The 15,850-nt window shown below is 44.6% G+C and overlaps 2 protein-coding genes across 2 annotated transcripts; both read left to right on the plus strand.

Moving 5' to 3' along the window:
• The first annotated feature begins 301 nt into the window (after window positions 1-301).
• CCT4 (chaperonin containing TCP1 subunit 4) lies at window positions 302-7,015 on the plus strand. Its single transcript, XM_065753503.1, has 14 exons — window positions 302-494; window positions 648-700; window positions 975-1,064; window positions 1,812-1,920; window positions 2,579-2,721; window positions 3,573-3,694; window positions 3,781-3,913; window positions 4,248-4,387; window positions 4,603-4,699; window positions 5,034-5,144; window positions 5,378-5,508; window positions 5,605-5,839; window positions 6,418-6,531; window positions 6,807-7,015. Exons 1-14 carry the CDS (start codon window positions 377-379, stop codon window positions 6,819-6,821), a joined length of 1,611 nt encoding a protein of 536 aa, XP_065609575.1. The 5' UTR covers window positions 302-376; the 3' UTR covers window positions 6,822-7,015.
• A 468-nt stretch (window positions 7,016-7,483) lies between these two features.
• Window positions 7,484-13,712, plus strand: FAM161A (FAM161 centrosomal protein A). The gene is made up of 7 exons (XM_065731155.1): window positions 7,484-7,606; window positions 8,001-8,239; window positions 8,666-9,844; window positions 10,286-10,453; window positions 11,708-11,807; window positions 12,323-12,465; window positions 13,034-13,712. Exons 1-7 carry the CDS (start codon window positions 7,484-7,486, stop codon window positions 13,503-13,505), a joined length of 2,424 nt encoding a protein of 807 aa, XP_065587227.1. The 3' UTR covers window positions 13,506-13,712.
• Window positions 13,713-15,850: the final 2,138 nt, after the last annotated feature.

Here is a 15,850-nt window from a genome sequence, read left to right on the forward strand (position 1 = left end):
TGCCGTGCCGTACTGTAGCACTGCTGAAGGCAGAGCCCAGCCCAGCACACCAGAACCGTGTGACCGCCCACCACAGCCACGGCACGCGCACAGCCAGCAGCAGGGCGGCGAGGCCCCCACGCGGCCGCTTCTATAAGCGCCACCGCGCGCCTTTAGGTGTCCGCGCAGCTCGCCTGCAAGGCTGCGATTGTTCGCCACCAGCGCGCAGGCGCGGCGCGGCCACCTCCGTGCGTGACGTCCCGCCTGGCGCCGGCTGGCAGGACCCCGGCGCGCCCAGGGGGTGTCGGCGGCGTCTTCTGGAAGGTTCGCCTCTGTGGTCGGGGTTCATCCACGTCCATCTATCCCCACGTCGGGCGCTGTCGGCGGCAGAGCCACGATGCCGGAGAACGCGGGACCCAAAGCCCACGGCGGAGCCGGGAATCGGGCCAAGGGCACGTACCAGGACCGGGACAAACCCTCCCAGATCCGCTTCAGCAACATCTCCGCAGGCAAAGGTGAGGGCCGGCGGGGCCTTGCTGCTGGAGGAGCGGTTAATGCTGGTGAAAGGAGGAGGGAGCCGCTTCGTGGTGGGAGACGCTGTTCAGAGTCGTGTACGAGTGGCTGTATCTTGCTGGATCAGCTTGCAAATGCCATTGTTCTCTTTGCAGCTGTCGCTGACGCTATTAGAACGAGCCTCGGACCAAAAGGGATGGATAAAATGGTAAGCTGCAAGATTGAAAGCAGTGGGATTGCTCAAGAGACTGTAACGTCCTAGGTGAATCAAGTGGACGCGCTCTTTTGCCTTGAGCTGCTTTTCTGAGCTTGAAAAATATTCCTTTTTTTTATGATCAAATCTTTTTCATAGTGAAGTGAAGATTGAATACTTATCGAAGTTTTCCTGATGAGGTTGTTTGTCAGACTGTCTGACATTGGACATGAGGATACAGACTTATAGTTTCTAATGAGTGTTGTTTCTTTTTTTTTTTCCTTCTCAGATTCAGGATGCTAAAGGAGATGTGACAATCACTAATGATGGTGCTACTATCCTGAAACAAATGCAGGTTTTGCACCCTGCAGCCAAAATGGTAAAGCCTTCTTCCATTGCTTGCACACTGATACACGTTAATGTTCTTTAGTCCCATAAATGAACCTGATTGCAATGTCTCACATGGATTTGAGGAGTGTATCTCATTAGTGATAGAGCAAGAGAATTCCTGCAGAGTGCTTCAGGACTACTTATTTTGATTGTAAGATGTGCTGAAGAATTCCACATCTTTTTTTCTTATTGCTTAGGAATAATCTCTTCCAGATGTTTGAAGCTATAAAAGATTTTAGCCCAAATCTTCTCTTATCTGAGGAAGTTGGTGATGTCCCAAACCAGTAGGACAAAAGAGAGAGGAGAAAATAAATTACGTTATGGTCTGGTCATCTTAGGATACAGTATTCCAAGTCTTGTGAAAAGTTAAATGTAGCTCTCTTATATTTGGTTGTGGCTGAAGGTGGAAGTGAGTGATCTGGGACCCTTCTGAAGGAAAGGGGAAAGATTGACCTGTTAGATGGGTGAGATCACCTGTTAGCTTGGGAGAAAAGCTTCTTGACTTCTGTTCCTTTTCTTTTGTTGAAGGTTTTTATTTTTTTTTAATTGCTTCAGCCAAACATATATAAAAGTATGAGAAGTAAGTTGCAAATTAGAAAAGATTAGTCCTGAAACTGTGGGTAATTCTGGTAGTGTTGCATTCTCTAGTGTCTTTTTTTTTTTTTGTAATTGTCAGAGTTTTCAGTTAAGTAGCTTTATTTAATTAATATTTAAACTTTTTAATCTCATTATTTAGTTGGTAGAGCTGTCAAAAGCACAAGATATTGAAGCTGGGGATGGCACTACATCCGTTGTTGTCATTGCTGGAGCTCTCCTGGATGCCTGTTCCAGACTGCTTCAGAAAGGCAAGTGTATTTGTTTCATACATATATATGTACGATGCTGTTACGTATGAAGGTCTTAGCTACAAAAACTGGGGTGAGCCCTGCATACAGCTTCATGTGTATCACAGAGCTTCAAGTAGCTGTTAACTACCTTAAACATGAAAAGGTAACTTGATGCTTCACTCGTGTTCCATTTCTGATTCTCACTGCTTAGCCTTTCATTTTGAGCTGATTGCATCACCACTGATACTGAAAACAGTAACTAGGTGATCTGGTAAATGCTGCCTTATAAAAACTCATCCTCGAGTCCTCTTGCGGCTCAGATTTGGACTTGAAACCATTCTTGGAAATAAATGTGATGTAAAATTAGCCATGGTCCTCGGGTACCTGAAGAGCTGCAGCTTTAAGAACGCTAAGGGAAAACAGTACTGTTTCTGGCATGTCAGATATTGCAGAGAAATGTGCTGTACTTGGCTGTGAGAACAAATTGTTAGGAATGTATAGCTTTAACAAGAGAAAGCCATCTACACGAAGAGTGCATTTTGCTAAAATGATATCTATTCTGACACTCGCTGTCTTTAAATTAACCTCAAATTACAAAGACAGGTGGGGGGAGATGGGGAAAGGCCATTGGTTGGGAAGGATCACCTAACAACCGTCTATATTTACTTATTCACAGGAATTCACCCCACCATCATTTCGGAGTCATTCCAGAAAGCTTTGGAGAAAGGTATCGAGGTATTGACCAACATGGCACAGCCAGTTGAACTGAGTGACAGAGAAACCCTGCTGAACAGTGCAACTACTTCACTGAACTCAAAGGTATGGCTGGAACATGAACTTGATGCCTCCAGGCATGCTGAGCCTTTCAGCTTTTCCCAGCCTGTGCTGCTGTTTACTGACTAAGAATCCTGCACATCACAGATGTCATTGCTTTTGGGATGGTGGCTACGTTACATTGAACTGACTTCTTAAAAAGCTGAGGCTGATCAAGATTGATGCACTGAAGCTGAATTTCCGTTTGAAACAATTAATGATCTCAAACACTAACTGCTGAGTGTAAAATACATGCACCAGCTTAAGATGAAAACAGAGCAGGTGGGACAGCGAGAGCTTTTACCAGCTTTTCATGTAGGCAGTTGTTCATCATTAGGCAGGAATTCCAGAAACAGCATCAAAAAGTGGAGCTGAATTGCTTGCAGGAACTTTGTTCCCAAAGTGGCTGCATGAGAGAGCTCTTGATTTTTCCCTAGAGGGGTGATAGCTTTGATACAAGCAGAAATTATTATTCTCCATAACATAAGATTCCTATAGCACCGTGCAAGCTTTCCTTTACAAGTGTATTTCCATTCTGGCAGAACAATCAGCAAAGCTCTCGACAGGCTTACTTTAAGACTGAAAGAAATAGTCACATTTGCTTTCCAAAGTCCCTGAGCTTATTTCTTCCCAGCAGGGAGCTGTTGTTTCCTCTAAATGGAGACACCAGTAAGAAGATACCATGTTGAGGTACCTGGCTGATGGACAGGGAGGGGAAATTTTTCTTTAAAAACTAAAAAGTCAAACTAAAATCCAGTGGCAATCTTGAGGAACTTGTCACTGTTGCTGATCAGTGTTTAAATCACATATCACTGATTTCTTTCTTTTCTTTTCCCTTCTATCATTAAATCCTTTAGGTTGTGTGTCAGTATTCTAGTTTACTTTCTCCCATGAGCGTGGATGCAGTGATGAAGGTGATTGACCCATCTACAGCTAGCAGTGTGGACCTCAGAGATATTAAAATTGTGAAGAAGCTGGGGTAAGAAACAGTTTGCAGTCAGAGGCAACGGCTTTGCGGAGTTTGCCTCCCAAAGCACTAGAGTCATGGATTGTTTTTGTTTCCAGAGGAACAATTGATGATTGTGAACTGGTTGAAGGACTAGTCCTGACTCAGAAGGTGGCAAACACAGGTGTAACCAGAGTGGAAAAAGCCAAAATTGGCCTAATTCAGTTCTGCCTCTCTGCTCCAAAGACAGATGTAAGTTTAACTAACTGAAGTGAGAACTTCTGCTGTAGTTCTTGGGGAACATAAAGACAAAATAAGTGTTTTGAGATATGGTAATGTCAGCTCTATTCCACAGCTGTAATGAACTCATCATATTACTTAGAACTCTATATGAAGAATTTGTATAGTTGGCATAAGCAAGTTCAGAATCCTGTATTTCTCACTGAAACTATTTCTAATAAGGCATTTTACTGTACTGTGTGCACGTGCTCTGAATCACAGGCTGTTCAATTAAAGAACACACAGCATCCTGATGCTCATAAAGCAAGCAGTTGTTCACGATACTTGGTGTTTCTTTTTTTAACAGATGGACAACCAAATTGTTGTTTCTGATTATGCTCAAATGGACAGAGTGCTGCGTGAAGAGAGAGCTTATATTCTGAACTTAGTTAAGCAAATTAAGAAGGCTGGGTGCAACGTGCTGCTGATTCAGAAATCTATTCTTCGGTACGTCGGTGGAAAGTGGAACTCATCAGCAGTTGCATTGATGCAGAGGGACAGATTGTATCTGTCACTCACAGCAATGCTAGTGCTGTCACTGATACATTTTGGGTTTAATGATGTCCCTACATGATATCACTGCTCAGAAGCATACAAGTGCCTTGTGTTCACCCAGTTAATAAAATAACAGTTTGGACTGACTTCTCCCCTCTTGTTTTTAGGGATGCTCTTAGTGACCTTGCCTTACATTTTCTGAACAAAATGAAGATCATGGTGGTTAAAGACATAGAAAGAGAAGACATTGAGTTCATATGTAAGGTAAAGTGAGTTACATAAACGTCTAATAAAATAAGGGTTATGTTTAAAGGCAACACCAAAACTCAAGTGCCCAGCCAGTGCCAGTTTTTTCACACTTCAGCAACTGTCCATTTGGAACATAGCATAAGAGCAGACAAGACATTTCCCCGAAAAACATTCCTGTTCTGTTGAGCATTCCTGTTCTGTTGAGCCATCCCACTTCTAGAAAGATAAGGGCTGGATGTAAGAGCAATAGTTGTAACTGCATTTTACTGAGTGCACTGTGGAGCACGCCTGCTGACTCTGCAGTTCAGATTCACTTTACTTATTTTTTTTCCTGCTGTTATTTTTTCAGACCATCGGAACCAAGCCTGTTGCTCACATTGACCAGTTCACTCCTGACATGCTGGGGTCTGCTGAGCTGGCAGAGGAAGTCAACCTGAACGGTTCTGGAAAACTAATAAAGGTGAACAAGTGATAGAAGACTAATTCTTCCTTAACCCTCTCCAGTTCCTTTAACAATAACTACTTAGCTAAAAGTAATAAAAGCACTAAGAAGCCTGAAAGTACCTGCTTGTAATCCCCGTGTAGGCTCTGGCAGCATAGTGGTTTTGCTCAGCAGACCTGAGTACTATTACTGAGGTTGTACATAGCTCACAAAGGCTGTTTTCTTACTGCTGTTGCTGGGCTTTGTTCTAGATTACAGGTTGCACAAACCCTGGGAAAACGGTAACCATTGTGGTACGTGGATCCAACAAACTTGTTCTAGAGGAAGCTGAGCGTTCGATTCACGACGCCCTGTGTGTCATTAGATGCTTAGTGAAGAAAAGGTAACGTGCCCGTTTGGCCAGAATGATTCAGTATACTAATGTGGAAAGCTCTTGATTTATGCACTATGAGGCCTGACTTTTAATTTCTGTCCCCAGAGCTTTGATTGCAGGAGGTGGAGCACCAGAGATAGAGCTGGCACTGCGCCTCAACGAGTACGCACGCACTTTGAGGGGCATGGACTCATACTGCGTGCGTGCCTACGGGGACGCACTGGAAGTCATCCCATCTACGCTGGCTGAAAACGCAGGGCTCAACCCTATCTCAACAGTAACAGAGCTGAGGAACAGACATGCTCAAGGAGAGAAAACAGCTGGCATTAATGTCAGAAAGGTAACGAAGAATTGCATGTAGAACGTCATAGCTTATATAAATAGGGGATTACAAGGAAAAATGTACTAGCTCAAGTCTGAAGTACACAGAAAAAAATCTTAGAACTAGTGCTGAGAGAAATAATGACTCTGAGTCTGCAGCAACACCCTGAGTATTGGCAATAGCAGATTCTTGTTCTACAGCTGTGGCATTCAAGTACCATCACGGGTCTCTCAAGGAACATTTTTGCAGCTGAAACCTCTAACAGTGAACTTAAAGAAAATGGGTCTGGTTAGAAGGGCCTCCTGGAAGGGGAAGGTGCTCACACCTCAAGAGTAGCACAGAAGAGTTTCTTTCTGTGCACTGTTGCCACAGTGGAACTGCTAACAGCCACGCCTGCTTTTCCTCTTGGCTCACTTTGAGTGGATATGCAAACACAGCAGCAGAAGACAAGTACAGGGATATTCTTGTTGGGAACTAAAGAGCACAAAGTAGTTGATGGTCTGATTTAGCACAGCTTCACTGCCAGGATTCTTATAAACTTGCTAAATGCAGTTGGAGGCTCACCTGTGTAAAGTGGAAGTGACTTTCTCTTGCAGGGTGGCATTTCCAACATCCTGGAGGAGCTGGTAGTCCAGCCACTGCTTGTGTCTGTGAGTGCGCTGACTCTGGCAACAGAAACCGTGCGCAGTATTCTTAAGATTGATGATGTGGTGAGTTATGTGTGTGTGTATCATGTTGTTTTTCATAAACACCAGAATATGCAGAAGCACAGATAACATGACCAGCTGTTTCATTCTACCTCGTTCTTTACATGCTATTTATACCATTTGGTCATCTCATAACAGCACTTAAGAGAAAATGAAATTGCTGTTGGCATAAGCAGTGTGGCTTAAAGCTAGATGCTACGGTGACTAAATGCATCAGCAAAGAAGTCATTGTTAATGTGCTTTGTGTACCTCTTACATGTGGTGTTGTGCTCCTGCAGGTGAACACACGGTAAGCTGAACGAAGGAAGCTGGGGCTGTGCTCTGGAGCTCCTTGGGTGTAGTCTGAGCTGTGGCTTCCTCACCAGAAGCGCCTGTGTGAATCGTCTTAAAAGTCCACAAAGGCTTATGTACTTTTCTCACGTTAATTTAATACAGTTTCCAGTTTCAAAAAGGAAATACTGTTTATCAATAAACAGGCACTAGTCCACTTGAGTCTTTGCTTTGTCATTTCACTAGAAAGGAGGTCAACTTCTGTAGCTGGAATTAAGACTTAATCACCTTGCCTAATGGTTGGATTAGTGTTCCATACCGCAGTACTTCATATAGTACAGCAGCAGCGCTGTCTCTTACACTGTTAGCTGATCCGGCCCCCCTTCCCAGTACAGTGTGTAACACTGGGAGCTCAGGCCGAGGCCCAGCCTCGTGTTACCTGCTGCACTCAGCTGTTTCCTTCCAGGAGCGCACGAACCGGGCCCAGTGCTCCGTGGTGCCTCCGAGATGACGAACGAGCGGGACCAGCCGAGCCGCTCGTCGTGCCCGCAGTCCCCTCGCGGTGCCCCTCACCGCGTTCTCCGGCGGCTGCGGTACCGGAGCTCCGGGCCCCGCCTCTCCCCGCCCGCCGTGGGCCGCCTTGGGGCGTGCTCGGCCCGGCCCCGCCCCTCCCTGCCCCACAGCCATGGAGGCTCCGCACGGCGCGGGGCCGCTGCCCGCTGCCCGCCACCGGCAGGGACCGCCGCACGGAGCGCAGATACGGACGGAGCGGCGGGGCCGCGGAGCAGATGGGCCGGCCCCGGAGAGCGTAAGGAGCTTAGGCGGAGCAGCTGAGGGCTTCATTTTAGAGTGGCTATGGAAACGGGCGGCGGAGAAGCGCGGTTGGCGGGTTAAGGCTGTTTTAGGGCTGCTGAGGGTTGGTTTCTTTTCCTTCCGAAAAGTTCTTTCGGTCGGGTATAGGGGTTGCATGGACAGACTGCGGAATTGAGCTTGCTTTGAACAGCACTCTCAAGCCGTAAGTCACTGTGCACTAAGATTGTTCCATGCAACATACGTTCAAGTCTGCATATAAGTAACAGGTATGTATGAATTCAACAGCAGTGATTCATTCATGAGACAGTTAAGTGGAGCAGTGCTAAAAACCTCATTCCCCTTTCCTCTGAATCTGGAAGCTTGACACAGAAATGCCTCCTCTATCCTAGGGGGAGCAGGGTGCAGAGCCACCCCTCACCACAGGCACAGACTGCAGTACACAGACAGACTTCTCCAAACTGGACACCTCAAACCAAGAGTATTACCTGAAGCTGGAAGAGCTGAAGAATGCCCACTTGGAAACCATGGCAAAATTAGAAAGCATGTACCGGAACAAGCTGTATTTAAAAGGAGCCCAGCTCTTGGAGAGGAACAGTGCTGACAGTGCCACTTCCAACATCTGCTGTAGGTAAGCTCTGGGTACCTGTGCTCTGGAGGATCTTGGCAGATTGTGGCACGTAGGGTAGGGCAGGTACGTGCTGAGGCTGGGAACTGCTGCTCTCCCCCTTTCCTGTAAAGGGATAATTACAGCAAAGTTAGCTTCAGTTAATTAAAATGCTTATTCACCTTGCTAGTAGGTGTCAGACTAACGTGTGCACGGCAGGAATGGGGCAGCGCCTTCAGAAACACGCAGTGCCCTGCCTTGTTCACAGCCCGGATTTCCTTTATAACTGTGATCTGGTGTCACCCTTTTTCCTTCCCTCTCTCCTCTTACTCTCCAAGCACTCTTCATCTTTCTCCCTCTAATGATGGTATTGAAAACAGACTACTGCCTTTGTATCAATGCTGGACTGGATTGAAACCAACTTCTGGTTTTTTTTCCCCCCTTTTAAAGGCCAACCTGGGAGAAGAACTCACATCAGCCTCTAAACTTGCACAAATCCTTCTCTGACTCCAGCTTAAGTGATCCCTTCAGCTCAGGCGCATCTGGTGGCTCTGATAGAGAGCTAGCATGTGAAGAAAGCTGTAGCAAAACTGGGTCATCATTATCTGCTAAGGAGCGCATTGCAAAGATGTGGGATGGCTTCTCAGTGGAGGACTACATCCCCTGCAGGAAGCACAGCCCGCCCAGCACACTGGCTGCCAGGACAGCACGGAAGCAGAAGGCATGGTCACCAAAAGTCACTGTGCCCAAGCCCTTCCAGATGACAATTAGAGAAGCTAAAAGAAAAGAGCAGAACGTAAAATCCAAGTCACAGATCGAAATGGAAAATAACCTATTGAAGAAGCAGCTGGAGGAAGAAGCAGAGTGTCAGAAGAAGTTCCGAGCCAATCCAGTGCCCGCTACGGTCTTCCTGCCACTCTACCATGAAATTGTGCAAAGGAATGAGGAGCGCAGGAAATCTGTGAAGGAGAGGAGCAAACTCAGGCTCTTGGCTTCCCAGAAGCCATTTAAGTTCATTGAAAGAGAGAAGCAAAGGGATGAAAATAGAAAAATGCAATTAAGGGACCTTTCCACACCTGAAAAGAAAACAAAACCATTCAAAGCAAAGCCGGTTCCCAGATGTGTTTACAGCCCATCTGTTCGAGACAAGCTAGAGGAGGAAGAGCTCTACAGAGAAATTCGGATTAGAATGAGAGCTGAGGAGCTGCTGAGAAACGCGTCCCTGCCCAGCAGCAGGCTGGCTCCCAGGGACACCAACAAGAAGAAACACAAGTCTGTCGAACCAAAGGAAACGGAGCACAAACCCAAGATCCAAGCCAGCGTTCCAGATTTTGACCGACTACACCAGAAGTTTCAGAAACGGCTCCGGCAGAAGAAGCAGGTGAAACACCTCACGGTGTGCGAGCCGTTCCACCTCCGCACTCCCTGCATCCGCTCCAACGAGGGGAAGGTTTTGAGAGACATTCAAGAGGATGAAGAAAGGCTGAAAGAAACACGCTGGCCGTACACCTCTCCGAGGCGCAGACCCAAAACCAGGCTGTCAAGTGCACATTCACCTCTCTCGGGATCTGGAGAGCCCAAGTCACCCAAAGTCACACAGTCCTCACAGCGAAGGCTACAGGCCCTAAGGTGACGGCTGCAGCGATGCTCTGCAATCTGCAAACTCTAGAGAGTAGAATGCTTCTGTATTTCTACAGATGTAGTTACTTCTTTCATGCAGTGAGTATGGGACTTAATGCCAGTATACAGCTAAATGTGTTAAGTCCTTAGAATAACGTATTAAATTCAGGACTTCACTGATACTGGATTTTCCTAGAAGCAGTAGTGCATATTTCCCACACACGTCCATAGAAAGGGAGAAATGGCCACAGTTTCTCAGTGCATGCCCCAATCCCTTACAGCGGTGTGCACCCTTTAATACCAGTCCCATTTTCATCCCCCCTCCCCCTTTTTAATATTTCTAATTTCCTTTGCCAAAGCTTCCTTTGAATTATCGTGCTCGATTATCCTTTGATAATCCTTTGATATCGTGCTCAAAAGAATTCAGCCTTAGTTTATTTTTCCACCCAGGAATTCACGTGAAGAAAAGAGAAAGCTGGAAGAGCAACAGAAAAGGAACAGAACAAAGCAGAAACAAAGAACAAAAAAACTGCAGAAAGTTGTAATGAGTCGGGCTGAGGCCAATGACCCCCACCAGAGCCTCGCTCAGATCTCTAAATCCAAACTAAAGGCATTCAGGTATTTCATTGCATTCCTTGAATCCTGAACCTCTCTGGCTTCATTGTATGCGAAGCATCTACAGATCCATCAGGTGCTCAGAGCCCTGTCCAGCCTTCTTCTTAATCCCAGCAGTTTAACACTCTGAAGGGAAAAGCAGTGTTAACTAGCTGAGCACATGTGCCAGCAGCTCACCAGGAGCTACCTCCCACCACAGATAGTAGAAGCCAAAGTACACATAGGATGAAGCGATGGTCAAGGAGTAGCAGCAGGGTCCTGTGCAGCAGAGATGCAGTGCTACAGGCACAGAGCAAAGCAGACAGTCCCTTCCAATTATTTCGTCAGTCAGACCCTCGAGCACAGCTGCTTTTGGAACACAACCAGCAGGTACTGCTAACAACAGGAGCTTTGTAAGGCAGTTGACTTGGGCAGATCTGCTGGCTCTGGGACAGAAGCAGAAGGAATTCTGTATGGCATCAGTCAGCTGGAAAAAGTAAGACAGTGAGCATATCCACAGGTTTGATTTAAGTTCATTCAACAGCAAACCTCGCATTATGGTGTTTTAGGAGCATAGTAAAACAATTAATTATTCTCTGTTCATAGAATTATGCTGTTTCAAAGCACAACTGACTGCTTCCCTACTGTTGATGCAGTAAGGTTGGTACAAGTGCTCAACTTGACAACACTTACTGCAGCACAGGTTGGGTAAATAGGTACATGAATGTAAGGACTCTTCTGAGAGAAAAAGTAGCGGTGAAGTTCACTCCCTCAGAATGGTGACCCAGCCCTATTGCAGAAACTCAGAGGCAATGTGGAAAGAGGTAGGAAAGGCAGAAGTGTGAAAGTTAAGAAAATAAATTAAGAAACTAAACTCAGGCAAACCATATTAGCCTCACTGGGCAGGACTAATCTCTGCTTATCCAAGGAGACTACTTCAGAAACAGCTTTGTTCATCAGTATCCCAAGCTGGTGGTAAGGAGCTGGCACTGCTGCTCAGAATGCTGTGATACCCCATCCCTGAAGGTGCTCAAGGCCAGGTAGGATGGGACCTGGGCAGTCCTGCCCACAGGTTGGGGCTGGGTGGGCTTTGAGATCTCTTCCAAACCATTCTATGAACCCATAAAAATGAGATGGCAAACCTAATTCCACCACCATAAAAATATATAAGATATTATTTTAACTAGGACCGTACTTGTCATGAGCAATGCAACTTTTGGCTGCTTTAAGAAATTACTTCTTGTATTGCAGACAAGTGATTTCTGTTGTTTCCCATAGGAATTCTGCAAAGCAGAGAATGCAAGAGTATTTGCAAGAGTTGCAAGAAATGGAAGAAAGAGTAAACCAAAGGCCACTGCTCTTGGAAAGAGTCAGTCAGGTTGTCTTACTTGTCTTTCCTTAAAACTTCCCTATGCACTCATTGGAGATGAGATTAAGTCAGTCAAACATTGTTAAAAGTTACTTGAAGTTATTTAGGTTAATATTTGTCCATTTTAATTTCTACTGCTCCATCTCTGTATAAATTGCTTCTTTTGTGACCAAACATTCATGGCATGTTTACACAGGGAACTGAGATGTTTTAAAGACATCCTCTGCTCCAATGATAATGCATACAGCACTGAGTCAAACAAATTTACAGCAAAAATGGAAGGTTTAAATAGCAGGACACAGTATCTATATTGTTACCCAGTGGATGCAAGGAGCAAACCAGGTCTGAACTAGCACAGAAAAGGGAGGAAGATCTGGTATAAAGTTCTCAAGTAGTTTTGCCATTCTTAGCTGCAGTTAATAATATAACTTCTCACATGCTAATAATGAAACAGTATTAACGTAAGCAAAAGTATCTGAAGACAAGCATTTACCTCATACTAAACCCTTGTGTTTTTCCTACAGAATAATGCCAGAATAGCTGCAGAAAAATATTACTGTAACAGACTGAGAGCTCTGGGTATATGCCCAGACTTTGTTTCAAAGAAAGGAGAAACAACTAAATTGCTAGAGTGCTGCAGTGCTGAAGATTTTGATGCCAAAGAAAGGTAGAGATCATGGAAGGTTTTTGTTTTTGCCACTGCGTACCTAGTATTTAGAGCCATTTTTAACACTGAGAAAATTATTTGCAGTATTCACAGATAAATATTTTAGTGTATGTGATTAGCTTTCCTGTACTGTTTTTCCTGAATTAACTGTTGTTCCATTAAGTCAGAAAAGAGCACTGGGTACGTTAAACACAATGCACTTCAAAGAACAATTAAAAGTAACCAACATTCTTATTTGTTCCTTTAACCAAGATTTCTGGAGGGTTTTTGAGAAGTCATTTCATTCTGCATTAGCTTCACTGATTTATTTATTTTTTAAATAAGCCTTAAAAAATACTTCTCACTATCCATTTGATATTATGACATGAAAGGAAATGGAAAAAGGAAATATATCAGCAGCACTGACACTTTCTAGTATAAAAGCAGAGTCCAGTGTCCTCTCTTCCCCAGCTCTTCCCCAACCAAGACTGCCAGGATTGACCCTAGTTACCTGAAGGTGCGAGTCTTTAAAACCTACTGGAAGGCATTCCATCTGAGAATAAAAATCACATACTAATTATCTTTACAGATTCATCAAGGGTAAAGTGAAAGAAGTGGAATTCTTTGAGGAAGCAGCCAGCACCAGTCCTCGATCTGAGCAATCCTTTGAGGAAGAAAAGAGAAAAGGCATCAGAACCCCCAGCTGGGATGGTGAGTCCACTGAGAGGGAGGAGGAGACACGAGCCAGCCCTCATGCCCAGCAGCCTCACTGTGCAGGGCAGGCCAGGTCCAGCCCCACCTCCAACCAACACCATGAAGAGGAGGAGCAGAAAGAGGAAAAGGAGGAAGCAAAGGCAGGCCTTCTGCTTGGCCATTCCCTGGAGGAAGAGAATGAGGAAGAAGAGGATGGGACAAGACCCAGCTCTCAGTCTGACCACTCCCATGAGCACCAAGAGGAGGGTCAGTCTGACCCCGAAGCTGAGGATGCCTTCCAGTATGAAGATGAAGAATATGAAAGTGATGATTCTGAACTGAAGCCCAGTGATGAGGAGACTGACTGAAGGGAAGGCAGACAGGTTCTGGAGCACCAGACTGCCCTATATCATTGCTGGCACTGAAACAGTCACCAAAACCATGTCTTTTTGCTACTAATATAAAAAAAAACCCTGTGAATTTAAAACTTTTAGCTGAACAGTCTTTACAACACAGAAACTGTGTTGATTTTCTAACAAGAAAGATTAAGTTACTCATTCCCACCAAGAAAAAAAAAATCAGATATTTTATATTCCTCTTTTTATTTTTTTCCTCTAGACTTCAGCAGCACTCATGCACTTCTGTTCCTAAAATGAACAGCAGTCAGTGTTGAAAAATGTCTTGTGTACTGTGTTGTTAAGTACTGAGGTCTCAGCACATCCAGCAGTAATTTGCTCTTCCCTCCCAGTTTTGGGCAATGGGATCCTTTTGGGCTCTGTTTCTGCAGTTCCCTCAAGGGTGGCAATGAAACAACAAGGGTTTGTTGTGCAAGATCTCAGGTTGTGTTCAGTAAAGCAGCTACAAGGAAGACAACTGCAGTCAGACAAAACAGCCAAGTTCACCTGTCTGGTTCCTCCCTCCAGCGAGCTGGATTGGCTCAGCATCGGGTCAGGGGATTGCCAGGGTCACAGAAAGAAGAGATGACTGTTTTTGGAGGAAACAAGCTGTTAGATGGGTCAATGTGAATGTTTTGTGTAGCTAATATAGCGTTGCTGTTACTGAAGGCTTGGCATATAGAAGGGAAAAATGCACTGGAATACATTGAGAGGGGTCATAAGTTTTCACAGAGCTCTAACACTGATAGACAAGTGAGGTAGAAGAGTCAGTAGAATATCTTGAGGAAAAAAAAGCACCAATCTGCAGATGTCTTACTACCCAACCAAGATAGAAAGTTGTGCTTTTCCACCTCTGTTTTGTTGAGCTCTTTTGTGATCACGTAAAATAACCATTAACATAAGTGCTGACATTAATCTCCACAATTTTTTAGGGATACTGTGAAAAGGTAGCTTTATAACTTCAACACACACCCCTACTCAAGGCTTCAGCTACTACACAACAAAGAACACAAACAGGTTTGTTTCCCACCCTACTATTTATATCCCCAGTAGCTTCTCCTGCTCATACAAGCTTTCCTGTTAATCCACCAGAGACAGCATTAGGAGAGAAAGCAATAAAACGCCTCTGTAACAAACCACCAGTCAGTAGAGAGCAGAGCATAATGCAGCATTGCACAGGCTCTAAAAACACATTTGTTTAATAGTATATGTGATATTTGTTGAAGTGAACAAGTCTGCAGAAGCATCTACAACAACTGAAGATACAGGTTTGGTGTTTCTGTGTTTGTTATACTCAAGTTCCCTTCCACACACACCGTACCTCTTAACTATTTATGCCTCCTGACTTTGAGAATCTGTATCTTGCTGCTTAGACTTTTTAATTTATTTGTTATGTGTGGCATAACTAATAAAAATCTGAAACTTTTCTGTACTTAAAATCTCCATTCCATGCCTATCTTATATTAGAATATTAATCACTGCATCACAATTAAAATCATAGTTAACAATCTTGCTGTACTTGACAACCCAATACAAACTTGAGGTTTGTTTGCTTGTGGAAGTTCAGCTCTGAAAAGCTGTACAGTACGTTACTGAGTCATGCATTACTGACACCCAATCACACATTATTGATGCAGCCTCTTTAGCAAAGCAGGTTTTGTGCTGTTTTGAAAGAAGGCAGACAAGCTTTAGGTTGTGTTCTCTCATACAGAGACTATTTGAAGAATTTTCAACTCCAAGAAATTCAAATCAGTTTTCAAAATCTGACAGCACTTAAATTTTGAGTTTTCTAAAGAGTGTAACTATATAATCAAACCATTAAGTTAGAGCATAAGAAACATGACTAAAAAACCTCCCTTGAACTGGAAGGTAGAGAGAACAACGTTAAGATGAATACATCTGATGAACAGAATTGATGAACACTTAGGTAAATGGGATAACAAGGGAGAGTCAGCACAATTTTGGAGGACACACCTCTGCTTTTCTAAAGCCAAGTGGAACTGCACAGTCTAAGAGGATCCAGCTGAGTTTCAGGGTGCACCGAGCAATGTGCTACCAATGGATCTTAATTAAAATAAATCTTACTGTAAGAAAAGAAGAATCTTCACGAATTAGTAACTACTTAAGCCATTGGGAAAGACAAGGTCAATTTTGCTGCCCATCACCAAGGAGTGGAGACCAGATTGGTGCACAGAAGGAAGCTTGGGTGTCACTCCCCAGGGGCACGCTGACCAGAGCCAAGGAAGAAGCAGACACCTGGCACCTGCTGAGGGCCTGCTCCAGGACACACAGCTAAAGGAGTGCCAGGGAATGCAAAG

Source organism: Cyrtonyx montezumae, unplaced genomic scaffold (assembly GCF_038088225.1).
Source record: "Cyrtonyx montezumae isolate F1298 unplaced genomic scaffold, pur_monq_1.0 scaffold_0, whole genome shotgun sequence".
NCBI lineage: Eukaryota > Metazoa > Chordata > Aves > Galliformes > Odontophoridae > Cyrtonyx > Cyrtonyx montezumae.